Genomic DNA, 23,454 nt, shown 5'->3' on the forward strand with positions numbered 1-23,454 from the left:
TGTGCAGGACCTTGCACTTGGCCTTATTGTATTGTGTGTGGTTCCCACAGGCCCACCTCTCAAACCTGCCAAGGTGCCTCTGGATGGCATCCCTTCCCAGTGTGTAGACCCCACCACATAGCTTGTTGTCATCGGCAAATTTGCTGAGAGTGCACTGAATTCCACAACCCATGTAGGTGACAATGAGGTTAAATAGTGCTGGTCCCAGTACCAGCCCTCGAGGAGCACCACTCACCACTAGTCTTTATTTGGACATCAAGCTGTTGACCACAGTTCTTTGAGTGTGACCATCCAGCACATTCCTTATCCACCAAGTGATCCATCCATCGAATCCATAACCTTTCAATTTAGAGACCAGGATGTTGTGTGGGACTTTGTATTTAAAAGAATGTCTTGTTGTACAGGTGCAGTATTGAAGTGATGGGTTGACAGACAACTACTGTGTCATCCATAGTCATTACACCTAGGCAGCAAGCTCGTGATTTATTACAGTATTTGGAGAAATGGGATCGTATAACAACAATGTTGAGCATCATTGCTACTGATGGATTGCAGTATCTATTAACCTTCTTGTAGTGACTTTTGGCTGAATCTGAAATGATTGAATGAATCAGCATGCCCATCTTATTTCACCTTTAAGAGTTACAGGCTAAGAAATCTGGTGATCTCTGATAAATATTTTATATAGTGTATGTAATTTGATCATGTAAAGATGAGAGTAGATTATTCAAGAATATATTGATGGCCTAGAAATTCTTTGACCTGTAATCTAATTAAGGAACTATGGCCCTGAAGATTGCCTCTGAAGATTATTTGATGGTTAATGATTTCAGTCCAGTTTATCATGGAGATGTGCCCAAGAAAACATACATTGGTATTCTAAACAGACAAGTCGAGGCTAGAATAAAACATCATTAAGTCTTCAAAGTCATTTGGCCAGAATACACTTGTATTTTCTCAGGAAATTTCCTCAATGAAAATTAAAAAAAAAAGAAACCCAAACAAAACCAACCAAACAAAAAACACCACCAAAAAAAACCCCTCTTTAAGGATTCCAAATTTAATGTATATTTGGAAGACTATAATACTTTTTGTGAAGTAACTTTCTCAGGAATGGCATCACAAGATAAAGCAGTGGCAGCAGTGACTCCCTACTGAATGCAGTTAATAGTGTGCCATCTCCTTAATCGAGCTTCTTGTCTATGCAAAACAAGTTGAAAGGAGTAACCAAGAGAAAGAAAAACAGAGCACCAAAAATTCTCCTGCTCACTCAGTCACAGGCTTTGGCAGTAATGTGCAACATCCCTTTTTAAAGAGTGTTATTACAACTTGGAAAATTGAAACAGCAGTGTTTCAGTGAGAACTGCTGTGGCAGTAGAGAACGTTCTCTTTGTCATATCTATGCGAGATCATGTCTCATAACAGCTGTTATTTAAAAAACACAAGATCAAAGAGCAGTTGCTAAATCTTGTCTCATTCTGGCTCCTGACCTCTCAGTAGCACCTCTATAGTAGGCTGGTACAGTGCAACACAACACCAAGTAGCAAAGCTAGTTCTAAACAAGCCGATAATGTCGCCATAGCATGGAAGCACCCTAATCACATTGGCTCACATTGTGCTTGGCCTAATTAGGCTTGCTGAGAAATGCAATTTGTTTCTCAAGCTGGCCTTGAATGGCTCAGCATGGCATGCACTGCAAAGTGTAGGGATGCCTACATTTTCTTCTGCCGTATGTCCAGCATATTAGATTCTGATATGGCTGAAAGCAAGTCCACTCTATGTTATGAGGGAGAAGTAGCAGTAAATATTTGTATTACGTTGTTGCTCAAAAGGAACAATGGTTTCTAAATGGTTTGTAAACTAAAGACACAAAGTAATGGTAGGGTTTCCAGATACAGCGTACATACAAAGCTTTCAAAGGTTGAAAAATTTTGTTTCAGAGCAGAGATTTTCTGTCTCTGAGATACTTAGTTGAGGTTGAAATCTTTAGAGAAACCCAAGTAGCAGTGGTACTTCTGTAGGCAACTATGAAAATCTCAGCCTAAGTAGAGGTGAATAAAAATTGACTGAATTTTTTTTTCATTGTCATTGGTTCTAGCAAATCATGTTGGCAGCTCAGTCACTTTGCATTTACTTCCTGAGAAAATGAATACCATTAATTTTTCTTTTAAAGAATATTTTACAGAAAAAGAAATAATATCAAAAAACCACACATACAAAAGTGTATTTGCATTTATACTCCCTGCAAGGATTTGCACAGCAGTCAGGAAGGCTGTGGTTTGGGAGGCAAGCAGTCAAATGCTAAAAACATTAAGTTGTGCCTTCTTTTGGTGATCATCAGACTTTATTATAAATTATGGCTGTTTTGTAGTAACAGTTCTGTTGACAGAAATTATGGCTGTTTTCTCATACATAATATAATGGATTTTTGGTCATAATAAAAAATATTGCTAAATTTTTTAATGTAAGTCAGACATCAATTAATTTTAAATAATGAACACTTGCATAAGAGTCTAGCTACCTGATTGTCAGAAATGCTTAGGACCTGTAAATCTAATTAAAATCAACAAGTGCTTTGCTCAGCTCGGAGAACTGTGACCTCTAAGGTCATAGTTATGCCTTATGCCTGACTTAATTATTGATTTTAAAAGGAAGATAAATCTGATAAGTAGATTGCTTAGGTAGAGCTGTTTGGCAGACACTCAACATAATTTTTAATCTTTAATTTGGTAAATGTATATCTCTAGATTTTTGCAATGAGAAAAAAATGCTGTGTTGTTTTATTTGGGATGTTTGATAAAAGAGACATTTCTTTTAAGACTGTATACATGCCCCTGCTAACACAACATAACATATAATTTCACCACATAATTCCTACAGTGATGACAACTAGAGTCCTGTATAGTTTGATGTTAGTGTACAAACATTTTTTTCTGAAAAATAAAGCACAGAGAAAGTCAGAATATCAAGCTCAGTGTTCCATTATGATGCTTACAAACAATATACCATCCAGGTTATTGTATGATATATGAACAATACTTAACCTTGAAAATTATAATTCCTTGCATGAAATGGTGACTCAGAAGTACAATTTCATAGGTTCCTGTTTCTGTTATCACTGTTTGATGCCTTGTTCTCACGATAGCATTTTGTTGTGCCATATTTTTGAGTTCTCATCAGAAAATATAATGGACCAAAGGAAATTTGCAAGCTTTGCATAAATTAATACTGCTTTTACTTCAAAAGACACAGGCAGACTTTGCCTCATCCTGTCTTAAGGTTATATATAGATAAAATATTGTGTGTGTGTGTTTATAATTTTTATATATTGTATATATATATGTGTGATTAAGAAAGGTGAAGCTGTACAGAGGCTAAAGAATTCTATGTAGAATCTCATTATTCTGTCCTTTCCTCAATCATTTTCTCCCTAGATTTTCTCCTTAAAGTAACTCGTGCTGATACAGTGAACATACAAGAAGGCAAATTTATAAAACTGTAGAAAATTAACCGAACCATAAACACTGTCCTATGTAATGTAGATGGTATGACTGCTGGGGTAATTAGTTTTTGGCCATGTAAAACTGAAAAAAAATATATTTTAAACATGCCAGTGTCATACAACAAAAGCCAAAGTGATCTTTAATTTCAGATTATATTCTGAGGACTAGAAAATAAAGATGAGTGAAGCATATTTAAATCAGCAAACATTTACTCAAATAGTGAATTTTTGTCTTACTGCATAAGAATTAGAGATTAATTCATTATGCTCACAGTTTGAGGTGTTAAACTAGCTTATGTGTATATGGTGGTTTGACTCATTTTACTGAACAGTTTTTCCATTGCTCAGTTTACTCTTCCCCAGTTATTCAGTTTTACTTTTTACTTCTTCTGTTGTTCAAAACTGAATAATTAACCTTCAATACTTAAAGGGCTGCAACATAGTATACAATCAGGGAGATACTCACTTTGATGATACTACTGAAAAAGCCTAAGAGCTGCAACATAGTATACAATCAGGGAGTATACAATACTCACTTTGATGATACTACTGAAAAAGCCGAACGTTTCCTTTTCATAGTTAAAGATGTTTTTCAGATTAAATTGAGCTATTTGCTTTATGTCAGACCTGGCTGACAGTAGAAACAACCCAGTGTAGTCAGTCTTTGATTTTACTCAGCTTTTTCACAGCAGAAACCAAGGCAGTTGTTGAACCATCCCTTTCACTACAGTTTGTAAGATTCCTTTGGTTGTGCTAGGAAAACAATGAAGCAAGGTGACATCCCTATTTCCAATGAGGGGAGAAGAACTTAAACAAGGGGTTTATGCTTTGTTTTAGAGTATGTAGTAACTTGACCTAATGTAAAAAATAAAATAAAATATTGGTTTAAGAGCCACAAAGAAAGACCGACTGCTGGGAAATCATCAACTTGTCCTTCATACAGTTATGCAAAATCTAGATTTACATCTACAGTGCAAATGGGGCTAATATTAGGCATTTATCCCCAGAAGTTCTGAGCAGTCACTCAGCTTCTGCTTAAAGTTTCAGCCCATGAGTAACCATGAAGTAATCCACAAAGGCTATAAATAGGAAGATGTGTTGTTAGTCAGGAAAGGATAAGAATGGATTTTTAAATGTTATTCTTTCTTAAAGATCAGATGTTTAATGGGTTGTTCTTAAGGGAAGAGATGTTTCTATTCAATTTTTAGAAGAAACCTTTATGGAGCAAGGCCAGGGTCTAAAATCTGTGTAATGGTGCAATAAGTGATTAAGAACTTCAGTTTATCAGTGCTAGGACATGACTCTGCCAATGGGGGTCACACACAGATAGTTGTTGATATGCTGAGGATTTGGAAATTTTTTTCTCTCCATGGTCAGCTCCAGTCCTTGGGTTTTTACATTCACTTTAATGGTGTGCTTATTCTTTCAGTGCATCTGAATATTCAGTTTGCAGGACTACATAGGCAAAGACTGCTGAGCCCACAGATGGTATGTAGGAGCAGGTAGCAAATTAACTTCAGTCGCAAGCCAAGCCTTACAACTTTATTTTGTATGAATAACACTTAATCATGTAAGTTGACTTGGTAATGGCAGATTCAGGTTGTAAGGTCTGAGAGCCCCGATCTCAGATATTGTGAAATGCTAGGATGCTAAAAGAACACTAACAGAGTAATCAGAGGAGAATATTCAGGGGAAAATATTTCCTTTGAAAGCAGAAACAAATAATTGATCCTTAAAATTGGATTAATATTGGGAAGCATAAAAAAACAAACTAGCATATACAGAAACTGTTTTGTAGGAATCTCAAGGTGCAATTGGTGTATTATTCCAGTATTTATTAATGCATTTCTTAAAGTAATGTAATTAGTAATTCTATTATTAATCCATAACCAAAAATAAAAGGATCTTACTGAACACTTGCAGTGAAAATAGGGCTTAGCCAAGGCTTCTGGCAACACTCCATCACTTGAACAGGGCCAGAATTAAAGTCTTGGTGTTTTCATTAGAGATAGACCAAATTCTGGCCCTGTAAAATAGCTGAGATCTGAATTTACATTCATAATCTCAGCAGTGTCTTACCTGCACTACATTTTGTGCCCATATCTGGAGCCTGTACCTCAGACTTACATCCAGGTGTAATACAATTTAAACAGCAGTGCTCTGCAGATTGTTCCCCTAAAGTGTTTGACTCCCTTAGAGGTTATGGATCATTGACAAGGGGGTCCCTTGAATTAACCCTTGGACTGTCAAAACTGTCCATTTGTTGTTTTACTTACGACACATATTTTGCAACTCCTTTTGAAAACCTAGTGCTTACTTTCATCTGTATGAGGTATGAAAGGAATTGTGAAAGTCACATACATCATATAAATAAACCTCAAAACATTTAAAATTATGTTTTGTAGTATGAGGACTTCTAAGGATGTGTTTGCTTTCTCAAGAATGTGTTTGACAGGTGGGATTGTTTATGAATTTGAGTCCAACCACTGACAGAACAAGAAGCGTTTTCTGCTATGTCTGAGAGAAGTTGTGGATGCCCCATGCCTGGAGTGTTCTGGATACCCCATGCCTGGAAGTGTTCAAGGTCGGGTTGGATGGGGTTTTAAGCAACCTAATATAGTGAAAGGTATCCCCGTGGCATGGGGATTGCACCAGATGATCTTTAAAAGGTCCCTTCCAACTCAAACCATTCTGTGATTGCATGATTCTATTAGTATCTTGTGGACTAAGACCCTGTCATGTGCTGTTCCTGAGCAGTCCTTGAATATAATGTGAAATAACATTTCCTAGAGTGGAGCAATGCCTCCCCACTAGGGAAATCACTGGCAATTAAATAGTCTGTACTGTGGCACAACAGTGACTCCAGCCTGTGCAATGGGCTTGTTTTATTTCTTAAGAAATTTTGAATGTATTGAAACCATAAATTTTCTTCCAAAAGTGCCAGCTTTTATGATGCTTTAAGAGGACACATAAGCAAGGCCTAGGGTGAAATTTGCACCAAAATTAAAGAAAGAGAGACTTGGGCCAGCATCAGGACAGACACTCAAGGTTTGAGGAGGAGCTCCAGTTTCTATGCTCCTCCCTAGTGAATATTTTGCTTATTCGTACAAAGCTGAGAAGTATGAATCAGGGAGCTGTTAGGATGTTTGGGAAAGGGCACTTGGAGAAAGGGGATCTTGAAAGAGGAAACTTGAATCTGGGTTTAGCCATATCAAAGATGAATGCCACAAGCAGTAGTCCTGTTGGTTACCTACAGACAGGTGGACATCTTGTTTTTAATCAGACAGGATTTTACTTTATTTTGGTATAAAACGGAAAAAATATATTGACGTCTCAGCAAGTTTCACAAAGTGGGAAAACTGTTTCCCATTTAAATTTACCCTTGGCTCCTGGGATAACACCCCTGAGGGCATTTGTCCATTTCTCCTTCTGGAGCACCTCTCCCAGCTGTATGTTTTCCCTGCTCCCTTCCTAGCTGTGTGCATGTACAGTGCCATGTGCAGACTGGCGTGTGACACACATTAATACATATAGATAGCCTTCTGCTTCTGACCTTACAAACTGTCCACTTCAGCACTGTCATTCTTTAAAATGTCCAACTGCAGTCCAAGAAATGCATTTTAAATGTGAATGCAAACATTTCTATTACTGATAACACCAGCACAGCATTTTTTGCTTTGCTGGGATTAGGACCTTGATAGTTAAAGTTACATTGGAGTAATGACACTCCAAGGTCACGTCCTTTACTGATGTGGCAAAGGAAGAAGAGGTCTTTCCTATGCTTCTGCTGATAGAATTAAGAGGGATTATTCCTTGTGTTTGGTAACATATGGTAAAATGTTATATTTGTGACATAAATATCTTAAGTTGCCAAAAACTGGGAAAAATACACGTGTTGCACTGCACAGAAGTTGTGCAGGCAGTTATGCAGAAATTAATTCACATTCTGAAATCTGATGATGATGTAAACAAATGCTCCCTTCCTCAGTAACCAGCCATCTTCTCACATGAACTGTAAAGCAGCTGTAGTTCAGCTAGGGGCACCATAAAGAAAAAAATAGGTACCATGGTCTGCAGAGAGAAGCTGGCAGATAATTCCATCTGAGAAAGCTAACACTCCAAATCACAACCTTTGTCTGAATATGCTTTGTGCTTCACTTTCATGCTCTGTAAAATTGGGGTAATAATCTTTATTGATCTGTCTACCTTTTAAGAATGCATTAAGGGGAACTTAAATTATATCTTTACAGTGTTTTGAACAGTTTTGATATATGCAGCTCTTACAGCTTAGTGGGTGGGCTTGCCATTTTACCAGGTCCTCCCACAGGAGAGCTGTCCTGCTTTTCTTTCTGGCTTTCTGGTCTTCCCATCTGAACTGGGCAAGTTCAGTAAAACTTCATTTGCTGTTGTTTAAAAAAAAAATAAAAAATAAAAAATAAAAACTTTGGTTTTATTCACAAGTTTCATCAAAAAGTTTGTTTTGGTTTCTCTAACACTTATAAAAAGAGTCTTCCAACAGGTTAACTTTCTTCAATCTAGCAACTTATTGACTGACAAGCTTTCTTGCAGTATCTGTTTGCCAACTCCTAATACTAGTTTTACAGGCACATTCACATTTTAGGAAATCACTGTATTCTCAAATCTGATATGTCACAAGTGTCTCTTTCTGCAAGTACTTGCCCCAGAAATATTAGCTAAAATGTTTTATCTAACTACATTCCTCCGGTTGTGTTGAACTACTTTGTTGTCATCCAAAAGCAGCTGCATTTTTATTAACATATCTTAATAAGCTGTGTCCTGAAAGGCACCTGTGTCTCTTTGTTCCTTCCTCAGATCATGTGGGAGTCACAGGTGGACATCTAGAGTTAGTAGGTAGGAGTAAATTAAAAAAAAAATACAGAAGCACCTCTTCACAGTTAACAGTATTGTAAAGATGAGTTGCAGAAAGCAAGACAAGCAGGGCTTGTATTTGCATCTGTTTCATTCTGTGTTCAAATGAGAGGTGGGAATGAAGCACCATATAAGGACCAGAGAGTGGCTCAGCATTTGTTTCACGCAGTCTCAGCCACAGCAGATTCATTGTTAATGACAGTGGACGGTGGCAAAATGTACAGGTGATATGTGGCACAACAAATAAGTTGGAAAGTCCCCCTCAGCACAGTAGAGGAACAGTTGTTTCCCACTCTCAGGTGCTCATATCCATCTCTGCTTGTTTCACCTAAGTTTGCTTTAACATGCACAGAACAAGTAATGATGTGTGGCAAGTAAACGCAGCGTGTGTGTATTTTCCCTTTCTGTGTCCTTTTCTCCAGATTATTGGAACAATCCCACTGATGCCTAACCCAGTCCCCTCCAGCCAGGCGGCAGGTGGAGCTCAGGGACTTCAGGTGCAGCCAATAACTCCACAGTTATTGACCAATGCCCAGGGTCAGATCATCGCTACGGTCATCGGCAACCAGATACTCCCAGTGATCAATACCCAGGGAATCACGCTATCGCCACTCAAACCAGGCCAGCAGGTAAAGTGTCTGTAGCCTGAACTATTATCCAAACAGACATGCAGAAATCTTCTACTCCTCACTGACTCTTTCATGGCCTTTCTCAAAATCCCTGCTTCTTTATCCTTTTTGATGACAGAAGATTAATTACAGCATGGTATCAATAGCACGTTAGTGCTTACTATGTATGTGGTTACAATGCAATGTCATATTATAAAATCTGTTTATACTTTCAGAGGTTATCCAGTTGTTGGGCTTTTTCCCTTTCTTTTAAAGGTCAGTATGGGACCAACAGAGAAATTTTTTGCAGCAAAAGTGCAGTCAGAATATGAGACAGGAGAGAGGTCTTTCTGGTCTATAAAGTCCTTTGTTAGTGGTCACCCAGTAGATTGATGTTTGAAAAGTTTTGGAATGTGCAGAGAAAACAAAGAAAAGTATTTTAAAACGTATTTGTTGTCTTCACTGGAAAATCAGATACAATGGTGCATATTTGCATGGACAGAAAGCATTTTTAGGGAAATTATCATTCACTGTAAAGCACCAGGTAGTTCACAGAACGGGTGCAGCAACTTTGCCAAGGTCCAAAAAAGGTTTCTGTAGTTCTTTTTATAGTACTCTAAAGTCAAATTCATTAGTTGTGGCTAGATCTGTAAAGTTTTGTAGTGCCACCTTTTTTTCTGTGAAAGAGGAAATTGAGGATCAAAATGACATCAATGTGACTAGCAAAAAGGTACTTATAAAAATGTCACTCACGTAAATGTTCAGCTTAGCTCATGCTTGTTTGCTAGTCCTGCCTACACTTCCAGTTGCAAGTAGCAGCCTTCTGTATTTTTCTGAGATTCCCAGGGCCCCCTGAACTCCAAATTGATTAATTTATTTTTTTTTCCAAATTTAGAAGCATAGAACCAGCAGATCTCTAAGGTGACATCTTTGTTTTGAAAATGTTACATATCCAAATGGTTACATTCTCTTTTTTCCATCCTATCCTCTGTGTTGTATCTAGCAGAGGCATTTTTCAAAGCACTTGTAATTTATCTGACTCTATTTTCTTTAATGGCAGCAGACTCATACCACCGGCAAATGCTTTTGCAATTATTGCACATATGTGGTTTTAAACAAAGCAGGATAGATGGGAAAGCAGGCTCTGTGTTCTCCAGCACCAGAAAGCCCAACAACAGAGTAAAGAATTCAGCAGTTTACATTTTGGTTTTTGGGGTTGTTTGAGGTGAGATGTTTCTTTTAGGGTCAGTCCTCTGAAGAGATTAGACCTTTCCCTCCTGTATGGGGGAAACTCTCAAAAAGCACTGCAGTCCTGAGATCCCATTTGAAATATGTGAAATTCAGAAGTCAAGAGAAGGATAGGGGTCCTGTATTATTCCCTGACACCCTCTCATCCATGAAACACCTTCTGAAACCTGTAGCAAAGCAACCTCTTCCACGCAGCATCTGTCTCAGTGGGCAGAGAGGGGACAGAGGTGTAACCTTTCTGGGCACAGCTGGTAGCACTGGGCTCACAGAAAGGGACAAACTGCTGCTGAAAGCTGCAGCTTGCTGAAAGAGAGCAGGGTTTGAGGTAGAAAGTCACTTTTTAGCCATATTGTGTTGTATCACCCGACCTGCATGCTCATGTGTGACCACCAGCTGGGACAGCAGAATCAGTCAGCAGAGCTCTGGTTATGTCTGAGAGAAACTGTGGCACATATTTTGCTGGTCTGCTCAGGGGTGCTGTGTGAGTAGAAAACACTATATTGCCAAGATCAGTTTCACAGGGTCCAGCCTGTGCCTTTCATACAGAGCTCTGAGGTCCCAGGGGCTGCAGGAAGGGCCATCAAAAAAACATGGAGCCTTCTTACCTGCACTCATTGTAACCTGATCAAGACAGTGTTTTTAACTGGGGGGTCGGTGGGGAGGGCTGGGAGAAGTAATGCAAATACTATATGAAAAAATAGTACACATTATAATTTTCATAGAGATGGTAGAAAATTATTTCTATGTATTTGTGCTCCCTCTACTGGCTCTTTTCCTTTTACTGAACAAGTCAGATAAAATTTTGCCATTGATTTCTGTGGGAGCAGAAAAGAGGTATGAGAGCCAGATTCCTCATGTGAATAATGCTGATGGAAAGTCAAGAGCAATTGAGCTAGTACTATACAAACCACTGTAACATTTGAAAAGTAAATAGAATTACAGAAGCTATAAATAGAACCTGAATTTACCTTATTGCCCAGCTAAAGACTTGGCCAAACTGTAGTGTTTGGCTAATAATAATATATTTAGTCATAAGCTTAAAACCTTCTTTTCAGAAGAACTGAGTGCTCAAACTCAGAGGGCACATCAGGAATGCAAAATGTGTTTGAAAATAGTGTCATGCTGCATTACATGTCTTGTAACTTGATGAAAGAAGCTTCAGAAGGGAGAAAGAAAAGTGCAAGACAAGTTTGGGGAAAGTTTTCAGGATGTCACAGAGAAATAAATGAGGAAATAAATAAGGTAGCAAAACGTCCCAGATGCAGATTATCTTACTTTAACTTAGAGCTTGTCACTTTCTTGGAAATTAAGTCCTACAGGAGAAAGAGAGGTGATTGCAAGTTATGATAGCGTGCTGCTTCCTGTTGGCTGAGTCACAATAATTGTACCTGTGTAGCCTGCTTGAGTTGCTAAGCAAGTGTGCTAGGGCTTACTTTTTGCCTGAAGCCTGGAGACTTAAATGCCTCGGATACTGGTTTTGGTCAGCTTTACTTGCATAGGCAACATCCGTTATTTATTCATCATAGAACTTTTTCAATCCTGACAGACTGAAACCTCAATGTCTCCTCACAGAAATTAGTTCATAGATTCCTTGAATGTAATGTAAAGCAGTGCTTCTTTTTCTGTGTTGTGAATAGTTGGCTTTTTAATGTACGTAGGTGTTTCCACTGAAATCCTATTTCTCTAGTTTTTAAGAATAAATCGATGTTTCTGAGTTACGGTCTTTAAACTACCCACAGTACAGACCATTCCTCTTTAAATTACACTGAGTAGTTAAAGCTTCAGTATTTTCACTGTTTTTCCAAGATTTTGCTAAACTAAGCAGCAGCATCTATGCAAACACTGAGAATTCCTCTAGAAATTTTCGTGGCTTTCTGAAGTGCGAAGATGTTTGTACTTCTGTTCTAGTCTGTGTTCTTTTTATCTCTGTTCACAAACAAGTTTTTTGTTACCTTTTATAACTTTTTTTTCAAGAACAGATGAGATTGTTGTAACAATTTGTTAGCATTGTTGTTTGCTATCAGGTTTGAAAACCTTGTTCTTTCACATCAAAGTTGTTCTTTCGTATATTTAACAACACATGTTAACACCAAAACAACTAACAAAAGAACTTAAACCATGAATTGGAGTCTTAGGAAGGGGTTCACCTCGCTTAACTTAGTCATAGAGCAATTAGGTATCTGGTGGAAGCTAGTTAAGACAATTTCCTGTAGAGACTAAGAGACCTAGACAAGGAGACCTATGTATGTCCAATGGGCAATTCAAGCCTTCAAAATAGAATAATTTTTATATAGCTTTAATCTCTAATAGGTATCTTAAGGTATCTCTTGTCTCCATTGACATGGGGGGGGAGCTAAGGTTGTTATTCTAGGATAGATGATTCATTTTTTGATGAGTGAAATTAGGTAAGAATAATCCAGCTGCCAGTGATCACTGGAGTTCAAAAGTAGCCTGCTTGAGTTGCTAAGCAAGTGTGCTAGGGCTTACTTTTTGCCTGAAGCCTGGAGACTTAAATGCCTCGGATACTGGTTTTGGTCAGCTTTACTTGCATAGGCAACATCCGTTATTTATTCATCATAGAACTTTTTCAATCCTGACAGACTGAAACCTCAATGTCTCCTCACAGAAATTAGTTCATAGATTCCTTGAATGTAGTGTAAAGCAGTGTTTCTTTTTCTGTGTTGTGAATAGTTGGCTTTTTAATGTACGTAGGTGTTTCCACTGAAATCCCATTTCTCTAGTTTTTAAGAATAAATCGATGTTTCTGAGTTACGGTCTTTAAACTACCCACAGTACAGACCATTCCTCTTTAAATTACACTGAGTAGTTAAAGCTTCAGTATTTTCACTGTTTTTCCAAGATTTTGCTAAACTAAGCAGCAGCATCTATGCAAACACTGAGAATTCCTCTAGAAATTTTCGTGGCTTTCTGAAGTGCGAAGATGTTCTAGTCTGTGTTCTTTTTATCTCTGTTCACAAACAAGTTTTTTGTTACCTTTTATAACTTTTTTTTCAAGAACAGATGAGATTGTTGTAACAATTTGTTAGCATTGTTGTTTGCTATCAGGTTTGAAAACCTTGTTCTTACACATCAAAGTTGTTCTTTCGTATATTTAACAACACATGTTAACACCAAAACAACTGACAAAAGAACTTAAACCATGAATTGGAGTCTTAGGAAGGGGTTCACCTCGCTTAACTTAGTCATAGAGCAATTAGGTATCTGGTGGAAGCTAGTTAAGACAATTTCCTGTAGAGACAAAGAGACCTAGACAAGGAGACCTACGTATGTCCGATGGGCAATTCAAGCCATCAAAATAGAATAATTTTTATATAGCTTTAATCTCTAATAGGTATCTTAAGGTATCTCTTGTCTCCATTGACATGGGGGGGGAGCTAAGGTTGTTATTCTAGGATAGATGATTCATTTTTTGATGAGTGAAATTAGGTAAGAATAATCCAGCTGCCAGTGATCACTGGAGTTCAAAACAAGTACTTGTTTATGAATTCCTTAAACAGCTTTCCTAATAACTGGTGTTTTCATAACTATTTACTTGCCCTCACAGAAGCAACTTCTATACATTTTATTGTTCTCCAGTGTACCTCATCAAGTGGGTTCCCTTCTAGCCATTGTCTGGCTCTTTCCTTCTACATACTACATTCATTAAATCAGGCCTGTAGTCCCAGTTGTCCTCAGTTTTGTTTTATCTACACTGCCTACCAGAACTTTTCATATTTCATCGTGCCTTATGGCACTACTAGCTTTGGGCATCTGCCAACTCTAGCCCAATAAAATGAGTTACTAGGCAGCATTTTCTTACATAGTCAGTTCCCCATCTTTGTTGTCATTGGCTATCATGCTCCAGATTAACTGTTGAAAAGGCAAAGAGAGCTCTCAGATGAGTCTGTGGTCATTCTTGTACATCTGCTTTCCAAATTTCATGTCAGACTTTTTTTCTCTGCAGTCTCAACCTACCACATACAACCTGTCATCTCATTATCTCGAATCCATGCAATCCCTTGTTATCATCTCCCATTAAAATCTAGCCAACCCTCAATCATTTTTGCTCTATAGTGCTCTTACTGCTTGGATGCTGTTTTGTTTTATGAGAAATGCACTCTTCTTTCTCTGGGTTTTAATCTAGTCGTAAACTGCATTGTCTCAATCCAACGTTGTTTTGCTTTTGCTTTTTATATGACTTTCCATGATGAGGGTGACAATTTTTCTCACTACTTTCTGTTTTCCTTTACCATCAGCATTACATAATTCCATTTCATCCATGGATAAAATTACTAGATCTTTGAAAGTCAAGATTACCAGACCATTTACTAGTAGAAAGGACTACAAAAGATTTTCCTTGCCACAGCATGAACACTTGACTTGTAAGTTCCATCTCTTCCTGATCATTTTTCTTTTTGGCATCTGCCACAAAGATGGATAGGAATAGGATACCTCAAAAAGGAAACTCTATATAACTGCACCACACCACTGGAAACAGCAAGATGCCACCACACTACCTGTGTCATTCTAAGGAACAGAGGCATAGAGGGAGTGCTGTTCACTGTTCCTGTTACCTTTGACTTATGCCCTTACCTGCACACCTAAGGCTGTTACTGTAATATTGACATTATATCATTCCTGATTATGGTCAGAATGATGACTGATGCACCTGGTTTGCATATAAAATTCTATCTTCTACAGAAGTCCAGATGTGTCCTCAACCTCATTTAGTGACCCAGGAAACTCAATTACAGCATATGCTTTGAACATAGCTCTGAGCTCATGGAAAAGCTTTGAAAGAATTTCAGCAGATGCTGTCAAAGTCCTACCCCCAGTTATGTCCACAGCACACCAGCACTTCTTCACTATTGTCTTCATCTTGAGCTGAGTGTGTGCACAGCCTGTGTGAACCCAAAGAGCTTCTTAGTGCTGGTTTCCAAATGTACCTATTCTGTTAGTCTAAGTACTGTGTGTAGAGGCTCTTTATACTATATATGCTATATATAGTATATTACATTCTACTGTATTAGGAGAGAAGATACTTATTAAGCATCAATTCACATTCAGATTCATATATTCACTCACCTTAATTTGAACAACCTATGATGATGGAGTACAGCATTTGGGCCACAGAGGAAACATTCTGACAGAGCTGACTGTGAAAGAAATTTGGCATGAAGCGTGCAGATATGTGTAATAACTTGTTGTCTCCATTTGCTAGAATATTTAAGATGTTCTCAAAGCATATTCCTGGTCATGGAGTATGAATAGTTTTGAAGACAGACTTCCATTGCCAGGGTGCTCTCAAATCGTGCAGTGGCCACAGCACACCACCACTCTTTCTCAAAAACAAACCTGTGGCACATTTTAGGAAACATAAATGGAGCAGAGAATTCTGTTCACAGGAAAAATGGAGTCATGAAACACTTGAACTACTACTTCTGCAAGGCATTATCGTGGCATTTCAAAGTGTTTGGGAATGTCTTTTTATACCAAGGCATTTGTTTTTCAGCACCTTCCATGGACTTTAGTGTTTACTAGAGCTAGTGTCCATGTTTCCTAGGAAGAACTAGCTGACATCAGAAAAAATTGAAAATCTTTATTTGTATCATAAAGGCAATTGTTTAAAATGTGTTTCTTGCTCTTTGTGCCACTCCTCTTAGTTTCATCTCTTCTGCTTTTTTTGTTGTAGTTGTCTTTTTCACCTCTGTCTTCTCTAATTTGTTGTGTTTTCTCATCTCTCAGATTTCCTTCTCACTGAATCATAGAAAAATAGGACTGGAAAGGACCTGAAGGCATCATGCAGTCCATCCTCTCCCCCTAGGCAGAATCAGCTGTCCCTGTATCATTCTTGACAGATGTTTGTCTAACCTGTTCTTAAAAACCTTCAGTGATGGAGGTTCCCTGACATCCCTCGGCAACTCAGGCTCTCCTTAGCATTAGATAGGTCTTCCAGATGCCTGACCCTAGCTTCCCTTACTGCAATTTAAATCCATTACTTTCTTCTTCCTTCCATTAGGGCCATATTTTGCCCTTGCTGTTTGTCCAGACTGTCTGTAAAACCGATAGCAGTTCTCTTATGATACAGGGCAATATATCTCAAAAGTTTGTTCTTTGTTTCCTCTTAGTTTCTTTTCTTTCCTTAGCCTATGCAAAATAACTTGTTACTCTACCACCATCATGTAACTTTCTGGATTCAGGGAACAACATCCCTGATCTCACAAGGAGACCTTAATACAAGGCTGCAGTCAACTGTCCCAGGTGAAGGAATATCCTACATACATAATTTAAGAACAAATTTTAGTCTTTAGAAACATTGAATCATAGAATGGTTTGAGTTGGAAGCAACCTAAAAGATCACCTAGTTCCAACCACCCTGCATGGACAGGGACATCTCCCACTAGACCAGGTTGCTCCAAGGCCCCATCCAACCTGACCTTGAACACCTGCAGGGATGGGGCATCCATAGCCTCCCTAGGCCACCTGTTCCAATTTCTCACCAACTTCATAGTGAAGAATTTCTTCCTAATATCTAACCTAAATCTACTCTCTTTCATTTTAAAACCATTACCTCTTTTCCTCTCACTACAAGCCCTTGTAAAAAGTCCCTCCCCAGCTTTCTTGTTGGCCCCCTTCAGGTACTGGAAGGCTGCTATGAGGTCTCCACGGAGTCTTCTCTTCTGCAGGCTGAACAGCCCCAGCTCTCTCAGCCTTTGTAGGTAAGGTGCTCCAGCCCCCAAATCATCTTTGTGGCCCTCCTCTGGACTCACTTCAAGAGTACCGTGTCCTTTCTGTGCTGAGGACTCCAGAACTGAGCACAGTACTTCACACGGGATCTCAGGAGAGTGGAGTAAAAGGGCAGAATGTCCTCCCTCGAGCTGCCGGCCACCCATCTTTTTATAATGCTTATCAAGTTCTTTGACGCCTTTCAAAAGGCTCTGCTGCAGCTGTATAGATGTCTTCTGCTAAAATCTAGCATCACATGCAGAAATGGATACAATTAAGTACAGCATATCTCATTAGGAAAAAGAAATAAAAATTGGAGTGTTTATTTTCTCTTTTTGGTTCTCCATATCGGCATAGGAACCATAGATTTGCATATCCAGCACTAAGATCTTCTCCCTTTAAAGCCATTACTCTATTTACTCAGTTTATGCCACTTCCTTCCATTTGTGCATTTTCTGCTTTGAAAGTGAATCTAGCTTTTGACTTCTAGAATCAAGTAGTACATGATTCTCACTTGGGTTTATAGACATCCTGGAAACTTAAAGAGATGTTGCTAAAACCTTTGCAAGTTCATACTTTGTGGAACATCTAATAGGAGTGATGGGTATGTATTATATACTATGTAACACTTAAGTAAAAATAGTTCTTATTGAAATGATGTGCAAACAAGGGCATTTTTAAAGTTCTGAAAGACTGAAGTAGTGCTTCAATACATCTTGTCTGCAGCAAAGTAAGTGTTCATGATCTGTTTAATTTCATAAATCTAGGCTATATTTGCTGCCATGGCATCGTCATCAGTCAATACACCCTCACTGTTGACAGCAGCATGTAAAACTGATGTAAAAGAAATAAGAATCAGGCCCTTTGCATTTTTCAGCTTATTCTTATGAAGTATTCTGCTGCACTTTATGCTTCTCATACTCCTCTAGCTGTAGTATGTATGCATCTATTCCTGCCAGATACTGATCAGTGTGGCACGCAGCATCATTCTCAGCGTGTCTACCATACCCACCTACACAGAATGGCACTTACAGCAACTGCTTCTGTAATTTCTGTGCCTCCTTCTGTCTGTGGATGGAAAATGCATAACAGTCGTAAATAAAATTAATATCATAGGTGTGTGTCCAAAATTGGGAAAAGTCAGCTTTTGCAAGTTCAGATTGATTCTGTCATCTAGAATCTAGTTCATTATCTAATCATTGCCTCTCCTTAAGGCTATTTCTGGAGTGGAAATTACAGTGGATGAACAGACAGAGAGTATTTTAATGCAATTTCATGACATAGATAACTATCATTGTTCTTTAAGCAAGACATTTACAGCCCAACTGTCATATTTGTAAAACAGGGGCTGTGCCGGAAATTATGTAGGAAGTTAAAGTGGAATCCTCCCTCAGTCCCTGGTCAAGTCTTAAGGTGACTCTTCAGCCCCTCCAATCCCATTGCTCCCTTTTCCTTCACAAGCAGTAAGTTAGAAACTGACAATCTGTAAATATCTCTTATACATTTCTGTTACACCTAAGGTCACTGTGCATCCAGATTTCACTAGCCATATCCCTTTTTGCCCAGCTACATTTTGAGAATGTCTTACATTTTCCAAAGATTTCTGGATGTCTGACAAGAAAACTGTCAGGCTTCTGGGTATCCCAGTTGTTTCAAAAATACATTTACAAATGCATTGTTCTATGCATGTGCAGAGAATCAACCATTTCCTAGACTTAACTGTTCAGGGACTATACATGTAGCATGACTGGAAACTGTTGGATTTGACATCTGCATCTCATATCATCCCTGAGAAATACTGATGGGAGACAGCAAACAACCATAAAAAGTAAAGGCTGGGAAGTCAAGGTTCAAGAGATTATCTGTTCCACTCTGCTGTTCTTAAGCAGAGTAGCTGTTCCAGTATTTGTCTGATTTGATCCTAAGCACTCTCACGGGAACCCCACAGGTTCCCCCAGCAATTTTTGCAACATCCCAGCATTACTGGTGGCATTTTCAAATTGATAGGATCATTTTGAATCCTAATCCTGTTTTTCAACCTATAAAAAGTCCCTCATCACATGTAATTGGCACATAAATTTAGTAAGCATATTCTCTTCTCCATCATCCTGGTCACTAAGAAAATACTAAATTGTGCAGAACGAGGACAGACTTCTGTGAAACACCTTATATGCACACTTCTGCTTCCACAGATAGATATCCGTCCTCTTTGGTTTGTTTTCCAACTACTTTTGCATTCATTCTGCAGCAATTTCATCTAAACTATGTTTCCCTGGGTTATAAACAATGTCACATGAGGGAGTGTTGAGAGACCTGTAAAGTCAAGCCACCTACTGCTTTTTCCATGTCCCCAAGGCCAATTACCCTGTCTTTGAGGGAGATCAGATTGGTTTGACACAGTTTGTTCCTAACAATCCATGTTGTCTGTTGCTACCTTGTTTTCTTGCAGGTGCTTACAAATTGTTTTATTATTTTCTTCAGCATTTTTCCACGGGTTGATGTTTAGTTGATAGACTATAATTTTACAGGTCTTTCTTTTTAAAAACAGCTACTACATTTGCTTCTCCATCCTCAGAGATAAGCACTAACATCTTTAAGACTGTTCCAGACGTTGGAAAAGCATCTAACTCAGTTAAACACAGTACTTTTCTTCCCTCACCTAGGCTGAAATCTTTAGTTTTGCCACAGATTCCCTTGAACAACAGACACAGAGCCCAAATGCCTGCCTGTTTGTGAAAGATGCAGTCTGGAGTGATGCAGGCATAATGGATGGGCATTCCATTTCTGCAGCATTCAGAGGAGGCCAGCCCTCCTAGTGAGCTGCTTCCCTAGGAGAAGGTGTTATAAAAGTAGTCATTGTGAGTTGGGAGCTATCTATAGATAAAATCCAGCCCTTAGTGACATGTTTTTAAGATGCCCAGTGCTTGCACAAGTCTGAAATCTGGAAGCCTTTCAGTCAGCTTCTCAACTATTATCTCTTTGATACAGTGTCAGTTTTCTTTTCTAAGATTTGCTCAATACAAAAAAACCTCCTTGAGATCATAATTTTTTGTTTGTTTATTAATCCCTAGGGAAGTCAGAAAAGGTTAAAACTGCTCAGATAGATATTTTTCATTATTGTTAAAGGGTAAGTTTTTTCTTCATTGGGTGTTACATCGTTCTATGTGGGAGGCAGAAAAAGAAGTTGTAATTTTTTTCCATTCTTAAACAGACCCATAAGAGGAATAATGTCATTAAAATTGTTCACATGTATTCCACAGAAAAGTGTCATCTTGAATGTGTGCAGGTACCTTTATCTGCTATGCCATACAATTTGTTGTCTACTTAACATCAGTAATTTCTTTGTATTCTGGGAGCATATTACATGTCATTTGAGTATTACTAATGAATACAGCTCCTTTTCTGAAGTAATTTGTTCAGTTAAATATCAAAGAGAAAAGCTCATACTCCTTAAACTTAGGTTTAAATTACTGATTCTAGCAAGGTCAAATAGCCCTCTATCTTTCTCCCATTCTGAGAATGCAGATAACAGCTATTATTTAAAAGTGAAGCCTTTCTAGTACATTTTTGCAATCTTTTTTTGATCAATATCACACAATCAACATAAAATAAAGGTATCATAAGTATCTGTCGCTTGAGTGTATCAGGACTATATTGCTGTATTTTTCGGCTCTGAAAGGGCTGTACTGAAGTACTAGAAGCCAATGCAAAACTGTAAGATACTTTATTCTGTAGAGAATGCTCTTGGAAATTGTTGGGAGTTTTATGTAAAAATCAGTACCAGAGAACGTTTCCAGTTTTCAGTCCCAAGTGAAAGATTATTACAGGCAGAAGACATTAATGCTTCTTTCCTTTCCCCTAGTGAACAACCAAAGACAACACTATTGTAAAATTTGAAAAAAAAAACTGATAATTGTGAAGCCACAATAATGAATCACAGTGTATCAATTGCATCTACCATAACTCACTAGACTTTTTAACTATTTAGGTGTCTTGCTTGACACAGTCCTGATGTGAATGGGGCTCAGAAGTTGTGCTCTGTGGTTTGGGCAAGGACAATTTATTGCCTGAGAAATGATGCTTCAATATTTTTTGTTTATTTGCTAGATATAATTTTATTAAGCAAGTTATTCTTTTCTGTAGGAAAGGAATTCCCCCCCCAGTTTATCTCCTCTTCCCCATTCCTGGTCTTCTTGGCCCTGGTCCTTTAGTATGAAAGGACCTCTCTGAAAAAAAGCTGATTTTTAGGACAGTCCATGTAGGGAATAAAAGTCTGACTTCATCAGTCAGAAAACAGGTAAGGACATGTATTTATTATATGAGAATGCCTCTGGCAATGTCATAGGTCTCTTATCACCCATTTCAAACAAGTATTTAGCTTCTAATTAGATTAAATATCTGGTTAAACTGAGAAAAAATGGGAAGTCAGAATGCAAAAGAGCTCAGATTGCTCCTGCTGTGACACTGTCACCTAAACTAAGTCCACGGTATATAATGCTCCCTGTGGGATTTGTTCCCCAGAAGTAGATGGGTGAGATGGTGCATTGAAAGTTTCTTATTACTGCTTCATTTTCTAAATACCTATTTTTGCATTTTAACATATAGCTCCATCAGCCCTCCCAGACGCAAGTGGGACAAGCAGCCTCACAACCCAACCTCCTGCATTTGGCTCACAGTCAAGCATCTATGTCTCAAAGCCCAGTGCGTCAGGCTTCCTCTTCTTCCTCCTCATCCTCCTCCTCTTCAGCTTTGAGTGTTGGCCAGTTAGTCAGCAGTAAGTATTGCTCCCTGGCGCTCCTTAATTCTTCCCTCTGTTTGTCCTCCTCACTGCTGAGTTTCCTGACCTGCTTTCCCTCCTATTTTTTTTCCATATAGTAGATTGTATATTGCTAAGTAGAGTGACTCTTACCAGTAAGAACTGCTCAAGCATTGCCATAGCTGGGTCTTAAGGTGAACATACCTTAAGAAATTGTAATCAGTGCTAAAAATGATCACAAAAATGGTAGCAACTATTAATTGACTTACAAGGGCAATTCTTATAACTAAAACATACTTATGTTCCTTAGAAATGAGAAGGGTTTGAGTCAGTTGATATAACTAATTATATTGGTCAAAATTTGGTGAGCAGACAAATCCTCCTACTTCTGGTTAGGCTGCATGTTCATTACTGTTTGTTGGCTTAGTTAGGGTAGCAAACCGTTTTACAAACCCTAGCACTGCACAAATATAGAGCAAGAGACCTTTCTTGCCAGGAAAAACTTGCACAATTCAAACAGGAAAGAACTGTAATGTGGGAGAGGAGAGGCAAGCACACTGCAGTGAAATCACTGACTTTCAGTGTTAGGAGTGTAACAGCTGACCTCCTGATCAGCCCTTTCTCCCAGATCACACAGTTCAGGATCTTTGCTTTTTTATCAGTGTTAACTTTAGCCTTTACATAGCAAAAACCAACAGGTTAAAAGTGGACGTAAGAAGCACTAACAGTTTTTCCACCACTGCAAAAATCCAAGTGTATTGAATGACCTTGTTCAAAGATACTCCATGTACATATTTCAAGTAAACAAACACTATAGTTCACATCATATTGTTAAAGAAAAATATATGACTGATACAGTCTTATAAAGGGCTTGGAGAAAATCGCATGCAAGGGAAGATGTGAGAAAATCTTGGTTAGATTATTTCAGAGATTGTTTACACGGGGAAATTACTAGCAGAGCTATAGTGGTAAAATTATGCTAGAATAACTCCCAGTGTGAATACTTTTATTCTGGAATAAAAATATCTGCATTGGTAGCTGTAAGTACGTAAAATATATAGATACAGATATAATTATAGTGGTATAGATATACTGCTATTGCTCTGTCAGTAAATTTTCTCATGTAGACAAGCTTGTAGGAAGAAGACAAATAAGAAGCTTCACATTAAAAATACATAAAGTTACCCCTTATCTGTGTGGGAAAATTGACTAAAATAGCTAGTACAGGATAAGTTACTTTTCAATGGCTAGTCCAGAATAGCCTCCCTTGTGGACATTCTTATTAAAAAATACTCTAGAAATAAATACTGAGGCTTACTCTACCCCACAATAGTTCTTCCAGTCAGTTTCCCCATGTGGATAAGCGTACTATACAATAAAATAAATGTGGAAGAAGCCATTTTAAGTTTACAGGATAAATCCATCAAAAGTTAGGAGATGCTAGAAAAATAGATGCTTGTCCAACTGTATGCAATTCTTAGGACATGTGTTTTATGATAACGATATACATTTTGATTAAAATCATGCAGTCGTGATTATTTTCTCATCCTTCTTTCAGCTCATGCCCAATTCTAAGGATGCATCAAAATTCCTAATGCAACAGGTGGGCTGTTGTCCCAGGGCTCATTCCCTACTTGATTCATTAAACTTTTCCCCAGTCTGCATTATGTGGGAGGTGGGGAGCTGTAAAAAGGTGAAGGATGGTCTTGCTTCAGGCAGTAGAG

At 38.3% G+C, this 23,454-nt stretch overlaps 1 protein-coding gene across 1 annotated transcript in view; it reads left to right on the forward strand.

Annotated features, from left to right (window-relative positions):
• Positions 1–23,454, forward strand: part of POU6F2 (POU class 6 homeobox 2) — a 259,189-nt gene that overhangs the window by 224,159 nt on the left and 11,576 nt on the right. The window contains exons 6-7 of the mRNA XM_010001517.1: positions 8,815–9,021; positions 21,580–21,748. Coding sequence (XP_009999819.1) covers positions 8,815–9,021; positions 21,580–21,748 — 376 coding nt within the window. The remainder of the gene's footprint in view (positions 1–8,814; positions 9,022–21,579; positions 21,749–23,454) is intronic.

Source organism: Chaetura pelagica, unplaced genomic scaffold, assembly GCF_000747805.2.
Source record: "Chaetura pelagica isolate M959 unplaced genomic scaffold, ChaPel_1.0 scaffold7, whole genome shotgun sequence".
Taxonomy (NCBI): Eukaryota; Metazoa; Chordata; class Aves; order Apodiformes; family Apodidae; genus Chaetura; species Chaetura pelagica.